Consider the following 17911-nt stretch of genomic DNA (forward strand, 5'->3'; position numbering starts at 1 on the left):
ACACAGGAGGTCCTCTGGATAATAGGCGTGGGAGAGGTGCCTGCGTGAGAGATCGGAAAGGATCAGAGATTGAAATCACACTGGAAAGTCTGAGTTTAATACTTTAGTAACAAAATAGCTCCCAGTGAGGGCAGAGGCAGGGTTTGCCTAAGTGGCTGAAGTGAAGGTAGCAGGGAACGTTGCCAGTGCTCAGGCATCAGGGAAGTAAGAGGGTGGGTACATTCTGAAGGGTATCCCCAGGGGTGTTGAAGCCACCCAAGTTGGTGGCAGGATTGGGGTGCAGAGAGTGGCGAGTGGTGGTCCCACACAGGGCGGGACTGACCACTGGGAGCACTGTGGACATCTGCAAAGGCACTTTTTTCTTTTTCTTTTTTGTTAATGTTGAGTGGCTGAGGCCCCCAGGGACGTAGACTTGACATTTCTACGGAACAAAAATCTGACCCACATCCCACATGACGTCCAAATGTGCTGGACGCTCAGGGACTGAAGAGATGACTCAGCTGCCCCGTCCCACAGGGATGCTTATGCTGTATCTGCACATACATCGCAGCTCCTTTGTAAGATTTGTTTTCTCTGCTTTGATAGTCTTGACGTGTTGCGTCCCTGTTTCCGTATTAAGGCTGGTTTTTTTCTTTCTTTTTTCCCCTCTTCCCCTATCACATGCCAGTAGGACGCCTCTGTGGTTTCCCTCTAGTTACTGGTCTCTGTTCTGATGTCTGCCTGTACCTCTGGGCTGTTGTCTTCCTGTGCTTTCTTGTACAGAACGGTTCCAGATCTTATGACTTCAAAGTCCAAACTTACTTATTACAAGTAGGTGCAGACATCTGACTTCATTTTCTTCAGTCACGCCCAAGTATTTACATACTGATAAATGCCCACTGTTTTATTATAAATTACTTTTTTTTTATCTTTTCTGTATCACAGTCGGGGTATTATATGAATTTGGAGGGAGAAGTCGATATACCCTTGTGAGTTACATTAGCTGGGAATGCCATTTCAGGATCCAACTGGGATAATACAGAGTATTTTAAAAAGAGAGAGTTGAGGAGCGCCGTCTCAGGGAATTGGTGCATGACAACAGTGTGTGGGAAGGTGGACGGTGGTTGTGAATAACCAGCTGGGGGACGGGTCTGGTTACACAGGGTAGCACAGTCCCCAACTCCAGCATCTTCATCTTCCCTCAGACTGCCCTCTGCCCGGGATGCCCACCCAACTCTATTCTGCCCACCTGTATGTTCTTTATTGTCCGGAATAAAACCTCAGTCTTCTCAAAGCTTGGGAGAGTGAGCAGGCAAAGGAACGAACACGTGACCACCTGGACGCTGTGCTGGTTACTAGCCATAAAGCGAGCATAATTCCTTTTAGAATTAGAACGAAGTGCACCCAAGGCTCGAAGCCTCTAACTTGCCTGGTGTCTTGTCCTTTCAGGAATACCACAACAAATGTCACAGCCCAGGTGGCTTGTGAACCACAGAAGTCAATTTCTAATGGTTCTGGAGGCTGGAGGTGGGGGTCGGGGTGCCAGCAGGGTGGGGTGGGGTGAGGACTGTCTTCTCTCTCCATGTCTGCACGTGGCCAGAGAGCTCTGTGAAATCTTATGTCAGAGCACAGATCATACTGATGGTGGCTCCACCCTTGTGACCTGAGACTCTCCCAAAGGCCCCAGCTGCCCACAGCATGACATTGGGGCAGCAGGGTTCAACCTGTGAATTTAGGGGGACACAGACACTCTGACCACAGCATCCAGCATCACCTGGTGAGGAAGGAACGAAAATGGGGATCTGACAGTCTGGCCCTGCAGCTCGTGTTCTGCTCAGCGCATGACCCCCCGTCACTGAGTAGACCCCAATGGCAGGGCTGTGAGAAGCCAGCTGTCTGGGGCTTCCAACTTCTGATTTTGGATACATACTTGAAACCACTCTTTGTTCTCTGGCCCGTCTCTAACTTTGACTCTCCCAACCCAGTTACTTTCTTTGAAGGCAGACTTCACTTACCATCTTTTATTCTCCAAGCATTTACTGTATGCCTTGCTCATTAGAGGCATTTAGTGTGGACACGTTGGCTGATGTAAATATGTGTGGTCTTTGCAAGTTTTCTAATGCTTAAGGACCAACTGAGAACACGATGTGTTGGAGAGGATCTTGATGGTGGAAATATACAGATGGCTCTACAAATTTAAAATGCATAATTAGGTCTGCATGTAAAATAAAGTCAAGTTTAAAGATTTTCTTTTACTGAGATCTAGAAACGTCTGAAGTTGAAAAGATTCCTATCCAGACTGTGCGATTTACTTTTTTTCAGGTTCACCTTTTTTTAAGCTCTTCTGGGTACCATTACTTGTTAATGTACCCAGATGCTCTTGAGTATGTTTCACTTAAAACACACGGATGTCTAGTCTTTTGAATGGAAAAGTGGGGATTTAAATTTAAAAAGCAAAGAAGCAATCAAAGAACGCCTGGCTTTCTCTTCTGTACAACTTAACCAGAGACAATCTCTTTACTTGGGATGCAAGTGAAATTGGACACATGCTTTCATGGCTTACTTATGGATTCATGTCAATTACAGCAGCATATGTACGGTGTTCGTTTAGGAATGAATTTCTGTTATTCTGTTTTTCAGGTCCTGTAGGGGTGGGTTTGAATGAGCTGAAACGGAAGCTGCTGATCAGTGACACACAGCACTACGGAGTGACGGTGCCCCGTAAGTCCCGTGCTGTTCGATGCTCCTGCGGTGACACTAATGACTGCCCAGCACTTGACAGTGTGCATGGTGCCAAGCCCCGCTGTGCGCGGTCGCCACCTAGACCTCACAGCAGCCCTCAGCAGTATAGAGGGACGCTGTCCACGTGTTACACAGGAGGACACTGAGGCGCCAGAGTTAAGGGATTTGCCCCAGATTACACAGACCACTGGCGGGGTGTTTGCTGATGACACCTTCCCTAGTCTTAATTTTTACAGTGAGTTTAGATACATGTATGACATCAAATCATTACATACAGCTTTTCTTCTCAACAGAAGTCTATTCTGTTTCTTAAATTTCCAGAGTTTTCCACGAGCTTTAAGATTTGAAGGACCAAACACAGAGAGCGGAAGGAAGGTTATACAAACATTTCTTAATTACTCTTTATACTGTAGTAATCAGCAGATAGTAAAATGGCCCTTTTGTGGCCACAGAATCCCAATGTGGCAGGCGTCTTTTCAGGATACAGAATTAGATCTATTTTTATAAAAGTGGTTTTCACAGGCATTCTTACATGTGAAATGTGACACGGGAAGCATTTAGATATCCAGAATAATTGCCACTTGACTACTTCATCTGTTGTTATTCGAGAGCCATCTGAAAGACTAAATTGAAATGTTGGCTTTTTAAGTGGTTTTAGTAATGTTTAAAAAAAAACTCACTTGTATATTGCCTTTAGCAATGTTCTCTAGTTTTGGACGAGTTCAACTTTACTTTAAAATTACAGTTTTCTGTACCTCGTTACTCCTTGTTACTACATTTTTCCAAATTATTATTTGTAATCATTTTCAGCCATAAGTTATAGGGCTGCTGGCTTTCACCAACAGATGAAAGTAAAGGAAAATGTGAAATTCAACAGTTTTTTTTTTCACTTTAATTATTCACTTCTCTTACAAAAGCTGTATCGCAATATATAAGTAATTAGAAAATTTTTACAAAACAGTTGCTAAGCTCACAGGTGAGCAATTACAGAAGAAACCAAGAGGGTGGAAAACAGCTTACAAAGGAACAAAACAAATGTATTAATTTCCTTCTGTGTCTTCATCTCCTTTATTTGTCCTAATTAATTTTGTCCTTCCAACAACACGAGGAGATGAGCGGTTTCTCCGTTTCACAGAGGACGGGGGTAGAAAGCACACTTTAATTTACTCAGAGGGTCCAACAGGCGTAGTCACACCTGGATTTGGAACCAGGTTTTATACCCCTTTTCCTGTTCTTCCTCCTCCATGGTGCTACGCAGTCCTTTCCAACCACAGATTCTCTTTACTGGAGTTCAATTAGTAGTAAGAACTGACTGCTTTTGAAGAAGGTAGGTATTAATAAGGCTGTCCATCAACATAACCATCCATGCTAATTTCCTTATTACTCAGGATTTAGGGCAAGGCACTTTGGACTCAGTTTATCTGACTGTTAAAATAACATTGGCACCTGAAGTTGCTATAAAAATTAACAACAATATCCAAAAATGTTCTTGGGCTGAGACGCTCCAAAGAAGTCCCTAGAGGAGTAACTCTCCTTTTTAAACAGGTGCTAACGTCTAAAGATCCTAAAGACTCAGACTGGCCTGACAGTAAGAATCTCTTGAGGTGCTATGAAGAGATTCCAAGGCCTTTCCAAAGAGATTCTCCTTTCGGAGATTGGCCAGAATGCCTGAAACCTGCATTTATAGCAAGTATCCTTGATGATTCGCTTTATGAGACATGTATGGGAAATACAGCCACAGCATTGGCTCAGGATGATTTAATTAATTGAAGATGATGGTATTTTAAGAGCAATTTTGGAATTTTAGATTGTTGTGCTTTGTAAAATAATTCAGGTAGAGTCGTGATTATTGGAGAAAAATGATCACTTAGATTATACCACCAGTAAGTACTCTGTTTGACGTTTAACTCTGTAATTCTCCATTCCAACACATGTACCAGAGATCCACCAGAATGGGTAAATGGAAAAAGATGTGGAGCAGTGGAACTCTCACACCTTGCTAGTGGAAATGCAAATTCATTCAGCCACTTGGGAAAACGAAGTGGCAGTGTCTGCTCAGGCTGAGCAAACACCCTGCAACCCAGCAGTCCCACTCCTAGATCACACCCGGCAGAAACGTGTGCTTGGACGTTCATAGAAACATTCAGAAGAGCTCAGAGCTGGAAACTTCCCAAGTGCCCGTCAGTAGTAGATTGGATAAGCCAATGATGGTCCATTGACACAGTGGGACGTTGTCATGCAGTGAGAACCTGCTACTACCTGCAACAGTAAAAAGGACCCCCCCCCCCACATTATGTTGCAGGAAAGAAGCAGACACGCAAAAAAATGCATTTGACTAGCTTTGTAAATGCAATCGAGGCAGCGCTACTACGTGCTGTTAGCGATCTTGAGGAGGTGGTTTGAGGGGTGATTCTGATTGCTGGCGATTTTCTGCTTCTTTAGAGTGCTGGTTACACACAGGTGTCTGCTGTGTGAAAATTCATGAAGCTCACATGTGACCTTATCTGTAATATCCTACTTGAGGTTTTAAAGCATTAAAAAGAAATGCTTGGTGGTTTAGTTAATTGTTGATTTGGTAAATTTCCTGGTTTTGCTATGGTCTGTGGTTATGGAAGATGCTACTGGAGGAAAACTGAGTGACAGCTACATGGGGCCTTTCTGTGTTCTTATTGCAACTTACTGCGAATCTATTTCAATTTTAAAAATTATTTAAAGGGAAGCTAAATTAGGTCAATGCGATTATTCGGGGCTCAAATGGATGAACAAACGACCTGATCTTTTAAAATGATCCATGTGGCTATATTAAACATTCCACGTTGCTTTTGCTTTTAAAGAAAGTGGCCAAAGCCCCTGTTTTCTGCCTAAAAATGCTTCTCTGGGAAATTTCATCCCTGGTGGGCAGTGTCAGTGTTGTTTTAATGCATACTTCATCGTCAGCAAATCTGTATGACTGTTAATATGAGTCTTTCAAAAGGCTCTTTCAGTAAGTTAAAATAAAGTAGTTAACAAAGTGTATTACAGTAAATATCAAATCCTTAATGGATTCCACGGTCTTTCTAGTTTGGAATCTGGGCGTGCGCTCAGCCAGGCACACCTGTCAGTCACTTTCTGTGGTTTCTCACGCAGGCATACATTACAGTTCTGTGTTTTCATAGGTTTCAAAGTACTCACGCTGGAACACTCCTTTGTAGACAGGCTATCTCTGTTGAGATTTCTAAATATATATCTAGCAAACTAGGGGACCAGTTAACATTTTTTTTTCCTTATCTCAGCGTGATGGTTACTCTGGGATGTTGGCTGGAGCACGGGAAGACGGCGGAGTTCATCTTAACACCTGTTGGATGTTTGTCTTAAATGATAAATAGGGCACTTAAACAGTGACGTGTGGCAGGGGAGTGGCCTGCGTCGTGGTTCGTATGTTCATCTTCCCTTCTAATTCCTTCTCATCAGAGTTTTCTGATCGCTTATCTGGCTTCCTGTTAATGAGTTTATGAGATTTCTTACACTGTCTCATTACAGTGAGACAGTAAAATTCTTCATGAATAAAATTACATCAGACCTGGATAGTTCGGGTTGATAATGATAAGTGATTTGCCCGTAGACCTGTCACTTTCTAAATGTGGTTAGCAGTGTCATAAACGTCTTGTTCACTTGATGTGCTTCTAATAATATTTTTAACCCTCCCAAGGGCACTCCTTAAAATTGCACAGTAATCCTTAAATTGTGTGTGTGCTCTAGGTTTTCAGTGTTCTGCCATTAAAATTGGATAACCTTATTCAGCCTTTTCTCAGTTCATGAGCAACAAATTAATGCATATACAATTCTCAGTTTTGATTTTCAATAACACATTTTAATTAAGCCTACTATTTGCTAAAGGAATACCAGCAAACCACAATAATAGAATTAAGTAATAAATGAACATGAACCCTAAACTCCAAAGCCAGGCATCACACTAGTTTTATTATCTTTCAAATTCTTGGATACATATTATGTTACATGCACTTAATAAAGTCTGTTTTGCTGCTGTGGAAGTCATACTTAGCTTTCATGATAGAATCAAATGTATCAGTTTTTCATGCTGTTTATATGCAAAGCAGTGGCGTTCCAGAAAGAGTGGCACCACCTCTTGATACCAGCAGAAGCATGAAAAACTGTTTCAGGAGATCTGAGTGTTATAGTAAAATATGCTTGCTAACTAAATAGATGGGAATTTAAATTTTGAATGTAATTTAAAATAATTGGGTTTTATAAACCTATTATTTTTTGTATTCAGTTACTTTTTTCCCACATTTTTCCTTTTATAACATTGACATATAATTTAAATTAATACACTGCACATATTTTAAATGTACACTTAGATCACCTATATACACACACGTAAAATCATCACCAGAGTTAACATAGTGAACATTTTCATCTCCTCAGAAAATTTTCCTGTGCGCTTTCTAATCCATCCTCCATCCCTGTGCCCGGGCCACCACTGATCTACATTGCATTCTGTCACTGTAAGATCAGTTTGAAGCATCTAGCATTTTATATGAGTAGAATTATACAGTGTGTTTCCCCCTTTTTTTTTTTTCTTTTTTGCCTGGCTCATTTCATTCACCATGGTGAGTTTGGGATTCATTTATGTTGTTTCAGAGATCAGTAATTCATCCCTTTTAATTGCCAAGTAGTGCATTGTATAGAAATGCCACAGTTTGTTTATCCAATTACCCGCTGATGGATACTTGGGGGTTTCCCCCATTTTTGGCTATTACAAATAAACCTACTATGAGGATTGTATTCAAGTCTTTTAATGGACTTTTTTTTTTCCTTCTCTTGGGGAAATAAGTAGAAGTAGAGTGGCTAGGTCATATGGTTAAGTGTATGTTTAATTTTTAAAGAAACTGCCACTGTTTTCCAAAGTGGTTAAACCCTTTTACTACCAACTAACAGTGTATATAAGATCCAGCCGCTCCACATCCTTGCGAACACTTGGTATAGTCAGTCTTTTAAATTTTTTATCAGTGTAACGTGTGTAGTAGTATCTCATTGTACTTTGATTTGCATTTAACTCATGACTAATGATGTTGAGCATAATTTCATGGACTTGGACACTTACATATCTTCTTTGGTGAAGCATCTGTTGAGATCTTTTGCCCATTAAAAAAAAATACATTGTTACTGAGTTTTGAGAGTTCTTTATATATTCTGGCTATGTGTCCTTTACTGGATAAATGTGTTACAAATATTTTCTTCCAGTCTGTATGGCTTACCTTTTCAGTTCTTAATGGTGTCATTGAAAAAGCAAAAGTTTTAAATTTTGACAAAGTCTAATTTTATCAATTTTTTTCTTTTATGTTTTATGCTGTTTGTGTTCTGTCTAAAAATTCTTTGCTATCTCAAGGTCACAAAGACATCCTCCTGTTTTTTCCTAGAAGTTTTATAGTTTGGGGTTTTATGTTTGGGTCTTGATCCATTTCAAGTTAATTTGTTGTGTTACTATTTAGCAGACTTTCCATGCTGGTGACCTCAGGAGGAAACTGTTCAGTCTTTTACCATTATGTACGATGCTGATGCATTGATACCCTTTATTTGTTTGAGGGCATTCCCTGTGATTCCTGGTTTGCTGAGACTTTATTGTGAATGGGTGTTGAATTTTTTTCTAATGCTTTCTCCACGTATATTGAAATGACCATGTGTTAGTCTACATTCTGTTAATACAGTGAAGTCCACTGATTTTCAGATGTTAAGCCAATCTTTCTTATGATCTGGTATCTTTAAAAAATATATATGTGTTGGTGAACTTGACTTGCTGGTATTATTGTTAAGGACTTTGCACCTAAATTTATGATGGATATTTGTCTGTAATCTTCTTCTTTCCTGATGTGTTACATTTTGCTATTAAAATTGTACTAATATCATAAAATTAATTAAACCATGATCCCTCCTCCTAGTTGCAGAAAATGTTTATGTAAGATTAGTGTTATTTCATCCTTGAATGGTTGATAGACTTCACCAGCCATCTGGGCCTGGAGTTTTCTTTTGGGGAAGGTTTTAAAAACTAAGTTTGACTTATTTAATAGATGCAGGGCTATTCAGATTTTTCTGTCTCCTCTTGTTTCCATTTTGATTCATTCTGTTTTTCAAGAACTCTGTCCATTTGTCTAAATTGTCAAATATGTTGGCATTAGATAGTGCATAATATTCTCCTTTTTTATCCATAGGATCTGTACTAGTAACTCCTTTTTCATTCTTTATATTGGTGATTTTCTTTTTTCATTGATCACTGTAACTAGATTTATAAATATTGTTTTCTTTATTGCCTATCTTCTTTTTTTTTTTCAATTTTGTTAACTTCTATTCTTTACTATTTTCTCCTGCTTCTCTGGTTTTATTTTGGTCTTCTCTTTCTAGCAATTTTTAAGATGAAGCTTCAGTCATTGATTTTAAATCTTCTTTTTTAATATAAAGATTTATGGCTATAAATTTCCCAGTGAGCACTGTATTATCCTATAGGTTTGAGGTTGCATTGTCATTAACTTCACAGGACTTTCTCACTTCCTTTGTTATTTCATCTTTGAACCATCAATTATCCAGAAGTGTGTTATCTAACTTCCAGGCATTTGAGGCTTTTCCTGGATATCTTACTATTACTAGTTTTAATTATTTTGTGCTTAAGGAGTATACTCTTCATGATTTGGGTTCTTATAATTGTCCATTTCTCCATTTACCTCAGATAAATTTTGCTTTATGTATTTTGAAGCTTTGTTATTATGTATGGACAAACTTATAATTGTTAAACATTTCCCTTTTATCATTATTAAATTTTCCTCTTTATCTTTTACACTTTTTCTTGGGGTCTTTTTTATCTGGTATTAAAGTAACCACTTCAGCCTTCTCATGCGTACTGTTTATATGAGATATCATCTTTATTTACTTTCAACTTATCTGTGTCTTGTAGACAGTATGTTCTAGGATCTTGCTTTTTTACCCATTCTGTTGATCTCTGCCTTTTAATTGGAATATATAAACCATTAACGTTTATTGAGTTAATGAAATGACTGAATTTAAGCTACAATTTTATTATTTGTTTTCTGTTTATCCCTCTGTTTTCTTTTCCTTCCTTGTCTACTTTTTTGGGGGAGGGAGTATTATTTGAATGTTCTTTAGGGTTCCATTTTAATTTACCTATTGGTTCTCTGCTTATATCTCTCTTCATTTTTTCCTGAGTGCTCTAGGGGTTACAGTATGCATATATCTGACTATTCACAGTCTGCTTGGAGTTAACTGTGTGCTATTTCCCATAAAATACAGAAATCTTGCAATCATGTAAGTCCCTTCACCTCCACTTCTCTTTGTGTATTTGTCAAATGTATTATATCTGCATACATTGAAAACTCTACCAGATAATATTACAACATTAACCTTAAATCAATCTTAGATATTCTAAGGAACTTAAGAAGAAAAAACTAGATCTCTATACTTACTCAACTATTTATTCTGTTGTTCTTGCCTTCCTAACATTTCCTTTGAGCCTGAAAAACTTCCTTGAATATTTCTTTTCAAACAGATACGCTGGTGAATTCTGTTAGTTTCTCTTCATCTGAGGAAGTCTTTATTTTTCTTTTATTCCTGAAGGATATTTTGACTGAAGCACTTTTCTTTTAAGTACTCTAAAGATATTATTTCTTTGATTTCTTGTTTGGATGGTATTTGGTAAAAAGTTGGTAGTTACTGGTCATTATTCCCTTGTCTATATTGTTTGGGGTTTTCTTCCTAGATGCTGTCAGGAGTTTTTATTTATCTTTGGGTTTTAGTTGTTTGGTTATGATGTGCCCAGGCATTATTTTCTTTGAATTTTTCCTATTTGGGATGTATTGAGCTTCTGAAATTTGTACAATGTATGTCTTTTTAGCATTAAATACATAAAAATACATGTTTTCAGCTTCAGTCTTTTTCAGTCCCTCTTGCATCCCCATTACACATCTGTTAGATGTTTCACTATTTTTATACAGGTCCCTAGGGCTCCATTTATATGTTTTCAATCTTTTTTGTCTTTGTTGCCCAGATTTTATGATTCCTACTGACCATCTTCAAGTTCACTGGCACTTTTCCCTGTCATTTCCATTCTGCTGCTGGGCTCATTCAGTGGTTTGTTTTTATTAAACATTGTGTATTTCAGTTCTAACATTGCCATTTTGTTCTTTATAGTTGCTGTTTCTCTGCTAAGAATTCATATTTTCATTTTTTTCAGATGTGTTTTCCTTTACCTTACGAGGCGCAGTTATAACAGTGGCTTGCAAGTCTCATTTTAGTTGTAACCAGCAGGAGAGACAGACATGCAGTCAGGTCTTCACTTGCAGTTTTCACTGACACTTGCAGTGTCAGCACTGCAGTTCCTTGGGGGAGTTGTTTCTGTTTTTAAAGTTAATCCTGTATTTTCTGCTCCTTTATAATTCAGTAGCAAATAATTAGGCAAACTTACTGAGAGTTTAGAAGTTCTCTTGTACTTCAAGAAGATGTTTATAATAGCACATAACTTTGCTTTCGGTTAGTAAAACAAGACATTGATGGCTCACACTATGTGCTGTGTGTGGAATATAGTAAAATAATTTGAGTTTACCTTGCAACCTAGTGAGCAGTAGACTTGTTTCAATGAATAAAGAATAAATAATGATAATCAGAATATTATTTGCAAAAGAAAAGAGTTTTTCCTTAAGGGTCGAAATGCCCTTTTTATTTAATTAACACATTAAAGCCCCTTCAAAGTAATTAAGAACACAGACGTAAGGCAATTAATTTTGAATCCGTCTTCAATCAGTATAACTTTAATATCAGTGGAAAAGCTGAATTAATGACATTCCTATATTTTATTAGCTAATTTGCTTTTTTATAAGTTTTAAAGTCCTGTTTAAGAAAAGTCCTTTCATCAAACACATGATAATTCCTTTTTAGTATTTTCATTAAAATGCAGACTTTTCTGAACTCTTTATAATTAAATCACAGATACCACCAGACCAAGAAGAAGCCAGGAGAGTGATGGTGTTGAATATATTTTCATTTCCAAGCATCTGTTTGAGACCGATGTACAAAATAACAAGTACGTGGGGTTTTGGGGGGTTTTTTTTTAGAATTTTTGTGGGACTGTTTAAGCATGTGCCAGTATATCCATTTATAGACAACTGAGGGTCCCCTTCCATTTGAAATATATTTTCATTTTTATGAGAATATTTGAAACTGATAGAGAATTCAGTTGGTGGTTATTACCAGTCTTTGCCTGTAATTTTTTAATCACCTAGAGTTGTTGTGTTTCTGTTAAATGTGGAGCAATTATTTTGAAGAATGAGGGAAGGTTGCATATTACTGTGACCCCTTTCCACCCCACTAGTTCAATCTTAACATACAACTTGGATAGAACTTCATTTTAAAAACTAACAACTGTGTAATAGGTCCCTCATTCCAGTCTTTTCTATACACCTCTTTCTCTCTCATTGGCTCTTCAAAAAAAACTGAAGTAATGTTAGTCATCTTGTTTGTACCATATCCTCCAGCTAACTCTAAGGCTCCTACCTCCAGGTTTTTCCATTTGCTTAAGGATGAATATTTTATGGTATCAGGGAGCAATGGGTGTTTTAATGCAGGATTGTGGGATTTTATTGAAACATCAAAATCCTTTTTTTTTTTTTTTTTGCATTTGGCACAGTGGTTGTATTTTTATAGCATGTAATTGGCTGCCCTGGTTCCATTAGCCACCAACCAGTTCCTCCTCTAGTTCTGAGGCTGAGCTCGGTTATTTTTTTGTGTGCAGTGAAATTTCAGTAGTTTCTATTGTTTGGCTTATTCACTGTTTTATTGCACTGCATTAGTTCTGAAAAAGAGGTGATGGAAAACATTAGAGCACTGCTGGGCTAAAGTGCTTTTTTCTGCTTAAGTGTAATACAAGCCAGTGTCACTGATTTGAAAATGTAAAATACTAAATTTTTTTCAGAAATTGACATTCTGGAGTACTTGGACCTATTTATTTTATTGAAAACAGTTTAAAAATTACATGTTCAGAAAAACATCTTTTATATGTATATGAATTATGTCTTGCCATATATGCATAAAATTCATGAATGATTCTAATTTTCTGCAGGTTTATTGAATACGGTGAATATAAAAACAACTACTACGGTACGAGTATAGACTCCGTTCGGTCGGTCCTAGCTAAGAACAAAGTTTGTTTGTTGGACGTTCAGCCTCATGTAAGTGAACAGTGAACCATTCAACACCCTTCCCGCCCGTGTAATCTACCACGTTTGAGCATTTCAATATGGGGTAAATCTGAAATCTACTCACTTTGGCATAGAGGTAGCTTTCCTAAGGTGACAAAGCATTTAAATATAATTCGAGGAGTCTGCTGGGTCGGGAGAGGGGGAAGCCCACGTTATTATTAGAAACAAGGAGTTGGGGAAGCCTCCAGATCTGTGTTTGTAACTCACGTTTATACTTAGTGTTTGCCAAGTATAATGGCTCTTAGATATTTCTTCCATTTTGTATATAATGTATTCTTACACATTATTATAAGTGTTTATAGTTTTTGACCATGGAGATTTTGGTTCTCAGCCAGCTTTCATTGATTTTGGTTCTCTAAGTACCCTAGAAGTGTAACTTCCCCATCACGAAGAGCCACAGGCATCTCTCAGGAATTGTCTGCGTGTGACCATTATAGCGGCTGTCAGGTAGAGCTTGCCTGGCACCCTGGGAACTCATGAACACTGTGGACCGAGTGCCAGGGGATGAAGCCATTCAGTTCCCTGTCTCACTGCATACCCTCCAGCAGAAATCCAACCCACAGCATTTTCCTCGTTACCCAGGGGGGAATATTGACCAGCTTCCTGAAAAGGCCTCTGAAGGGCAGAATGAAAGGGAAGGGAGAGCTCAGCCTGAGATCAGGAAGAGGCTTAAATGGAATGGTTGGAAGACTTTCATGTAAAGATAGTTAACTCATAGCATCTTTTTGGGTATTAGATCTAGAAACCAGGTTCTTGGCATTTTTAAATGTTTCTGTTCAGTACTAATTAGGACATATTTCAAAGCATTTTTAAAGACAGGTTATAGTCTCCATCTTTTCAGAGGCTTATTTCATTTCACATGTTGATCACCTGCCGTGGATCGGGTGCCCCCGAGGAAACACCACTGTCACCTAGGTTTAGGTGATGTGGCGATCAGTGTGTTAACTGTCAACAACTGACTGAGTAGCAGTATACTGAAAGGCATACTGACCTTCAGTAGAAAATAATTTTAAGGAATTTTCTCCTTAGAAAGAAACTTCAATTTCACTGTTAAACTCACTGCTGATGTTATGAAAAAATATAAGAAAACTTGTTTTCTTCCTTGCAGACAGTGAAGCATTTAAGGACACTAGAATTTAAGCCCTATGTGATATTTATAAAGCCTCCATCAATAGAGCGTTTGAGGGAGACGAGAAAAAACGCAAAGATTATTTCAAGCAGAGATGACCAAGGTGCTGCAAAGCCCTTTACAGTAAGTATGACGATGCTTTACTGAAGATACATCAGCAGAACTTGAAATCCTGCATGCAGTAGTGACGACCTCGGGAAGACTGTTAGGGTCTACTAGATGATGCATTGTGGGAGGCTATAATAAATACAGTCTCTTATAGAGGAGGCTGTGATCCAAACACCCATGCAAGGCAGCGTGGTATTTAGGTACATATATTTTGAGTGACTGCTTTTTGTGCTTCTGGGAATGGACCCTCATATTATGTTGACCCAAAACTATTTTGTATGCTATCATGCATACTTAGGAAATTTTTATAGGCACATACAGAAAGTTAGACTGCTTAGTTTTTAACTAGCCTTATTTTTAAAAGAAAAAATACCAAAATCAGTTACTATTACTCTTTAATAGCCTAGATGAAAATTTTAATAATTTGCCTTTTTGTATCTTTGTATCGACATATTTAGCATAGGAAAAGAAAGAGCCTCATTTTGGGTATAGCACAAGTAGACCCATATTATTCAATAATAATATTGCACTTCCTTTGAGTGTTATTAGAAATGGCCACCATGGTGTGGTAATGGTGTGTGTTAATAGTGTAAAACTGTGATGTGTTAGACTAAAATGATTTCTGGCAAGGCCTTTCATTTTTTGTTTTGCTTTGTTTTGAACCTTAAAATAATGTATTCTACTTTAGGATCAAAAATAAAAAGCAAAAATATTTAATGTCGAGTTTTTTCTTCCCACTCTATCTTAGTTAACTCATCTTTAACATTAGCTGTATTAATTTGTCAACTATTAATTGTGGTTACCAAGTACAGATTATGTTTTTGACTCCCAGTGTTTCATTAGTATCTTTTTTCTAAAGTAGTGACACTATACAACCAATCTGAGTGGGTACCATTATATGATGTTAATTACTCAGGGCCCTTGATTAACACTAAAATGAAAATTTCTGTTGTGAAAATCTGTGACATTGAAATGTGGACTCTGAAATGACTCCAGGTTGTTGCAGTTACTGTGCTAGTTATTGTAGCAGTATACCATTTAAAGGCTTATCAGCGAAGATGATACAAGATAGCATAGCCGTAAGATTTAGCTCATTTATATTTATGGATACAGTTGGCATAGTCTTGTTATTATAATCAACTGAAATTCTTTCTGGTTTCAAAATGTGAGTATGACAGGTCCCTGACCCACTTCTACTGAGACACAGAAGGACACGGTATGAGTGTCCTTTTATAAACGTGTCTGGAACAGTAGTTCATGTTACACGTTCCTCGCATGGACAGCACAGTCAAGAGCATCAGGGTAAACAGCTGCCTCCCACAGCTGCTTTAATACTGCAGTATCCCTACAATGATAACGTGGTGACTAATTATCCTGACATTCAGGTGGAGGCGGGAGTTTTGACTCTGGTCAGAGCAGTTTGGTTACAAGCAAATCAGAGAGACAGTGTTAGACATTGTGGCTTCTGAAGAACTTACACTTTAAGGGGATAATTTTCTTTCATGGCTGAGGTGAAATAGTGAACACAGGACAGCCTTAGGTAAAGCAGTTGTGCAGTGTTTGCACTGATGTGAAGTGATGAAACTGCCTGGTTAACCAGTTTTTTTAAAAACTTCTTTTGTAGGAAGAAGACTTCCAAGAAATGATTAAATCTGCACAGATAATGGAAAGTCAATATGGTCATCTTTTTGACAAAATTATAGTAAATGATGATCTCACTGTGGCATTCAATGAGCTAAAAACAACTTTTGACAAATTAGAGACAGACACCCATTGGGTCCCAGTGAGCTGGTTACATTCATAACTAAGGGAGATTTCCATTGTCTTTTTTGTAGAGTGCATGATTAACTCAGTTACCATTTTGGTGTTGGGGTTTTTTAAAAACTGTATCACTGTTATAGATGTGCAATCTTCGTTAAAATTGAATGTTGGTTTTATTTGTGTCTTTTTACAATCTTATTTCAAACACAGTGTTTGAGTATAAGATCCAAAATCAAAATTGGCACAGTACTGTATTCTGAGCAAAACTTTGAACTCTCTGGATGTCTTTAACATATATCTCCAAGATGAGGTTGAACTTTTTAGAGAGACAGGTGGGTGTTCAGTGTTTCGGTTGGTCTCAGACGTGGTCCCCTGCCATTGAGATTGCATGTTAGCTGTTGAAGGTATTAACTTAGCAGCCTTGACCAGCTCCAGACAAGACAGCTTTGTTGTCTTTGGGTGGCTCACCATAGATTCATCTGGGCTGGCAGCAACGTGCAGTCCTCTTAACTATTCTAAAAGGACAACCTTTTTCTTACATAGATACAGTATATTCACAGTGTGTGCATTTAAGAATCTTTATACTGAGAATTTGCCTTAGTGAATGGTCTTTGTGTCACAATTTAAGAAGATCTTTTGAGTGCATATCAGTAACTCAACAGATATTTTATAAGGGAAGATAGACTTTTAAAAATTACTACATATATAACTAAAAACCTCAAGAATTACTACATATGTAACTAAAAACCTTTCCTTATGGCTTTAATCTTAGTAATATGTTGGAGCAAGTCATGATTATAAAGGACAATTTTATTTGTAAGTCCTCAGACAATTCTGGAGTCACCAGAAATTCTGGAGCCAGGCATCTGGCTTTGGATTTTCCCCATACCTAGTCTAAAAGTAGGTTTTTCATGCTACTGATACAGTTAAAGGAAATGTGCTCATTTTTCAAGTATGTGCAACTGACCACCATATATTTAAATTGCATTACATGATGTGTTTCAGGAAACTTTTCATGTACTGGTAACTTATTTGTCATTAAACTATTTCATGGGCTTGATACCATACTAATCTTGCCATTTTCAAATAAGTTTAAGACTGTGATCTTTAGATGGGATCTCATTTTTGATACTAGTGATCTTCAGCAGGTGAATTATATGGCTCAAAATATGAGAACTTTCTATAGTTGTATCAGAGAACATGTCCTCCCACTCTTGTATGCAGTAAGACCCTGCCAGTCAAAAGTCATCGCGTGTATGACTTTCAAACAGAAAAGAAATTATTTTTTGTTGATTGTAAAGAGAGTTTAGATATCATGTTTAAAGAAAAATAGTATGTAGTGAAATTTTATATATTTATGAAACATTTGAAAGGCATATTTTTTTAATTCCCAAATGGAGCTATTCATAAAGTAAATTGTATGTAAAGATGTCATAATTTAAAATAGTAGTTTTATAAGTCATGGTCAACATTCCATGTAAATACTTGACCTTTATTCGTACATGGAGTCACAAATGTGTTATCTGTGCCCTGCACACTGGGTAGCATGATTCAGTGGGTTTCCTTCAGGCACATCAGATTTCACCTCAGAAACAGACAGAAGTTACTGCAGTGGCCTTGGTACACAGAGCAAAACAGATAACCTGACAATGTTACTTAACTTAGAACTTGCTATTTGGACTATGTTCTTAAATAGCAAGCAGTTTAGTTTAAAAAGGGGTTGGAGGGGTTGCCAAATCTGAAACTGATGCCAGACTTTAAAGTTGTGTGGCTGGTCTAAGAAAATACAAGTCTCTCTTACTGAGATGGTTTGATTAGAATATTCTCTTTGAACACTGATTTCGGATCAATCAAGGCTTCCTATAAAGAGTCATAGGAAATGAATTAGGATTTAGGCAGTCCAAATTTTTTGTTCTGAACTAATACATGGTGG

General features: G+C 37.7%; 1 protein-coding gene across 3 annotated transcripts in view; it reads left to right on the forward strand.

Annotated features, from left to right (window-relative positions):
- Nucleotides 1–16154, forward strand: part of MPP7 (MAGUK p55 scaffold protein 7) — a 147801-nt gene extending 131647 nt beyond the window's left edge. For all 3 annotated transcript variants that reach the window (XM_072955052.1, XM_072955053.1, XM_072955054.1), the window contains 5 exons: nt 2620–2700; nt 11713–11806; nt 12842–12950; nt 14089–14232; nt 15842–16154. In XM_072955052.1, the coding sequence (XP_072811153.1) occupies nt 2620–2700; nt 11713–11806; nt 12842–12950; nt 14089–14232; nt 15842–16021 (608 nt within the window). In that variant the 3' untranslated portion in view covers nt 16022–16154. The remainder of the gene's footprint in view (nt 1–2619; nt 2701–11712; nt 11807–12841; nt 12951–14088; nt 14233–15841) is intronic.
- The last annotated feature ends 1757 nt before the right edge of the window (nt 16155–17911 follow it).

The sequence above is a fragment of the Vicugna pacos genome, chromosome 35 (assembly GCF_048564905.1).
Source record: "Vicugna pacos chromosome 35, VicPac4, whole genome shotgun sequence".
Classification (NCBI taxonomy): domain Eukaryota; kingdom Metazoa; phylum Chordata; class Mammalia; order Artiodactyla; family Camelidae; genus Vicugna; species Vicugna pacos.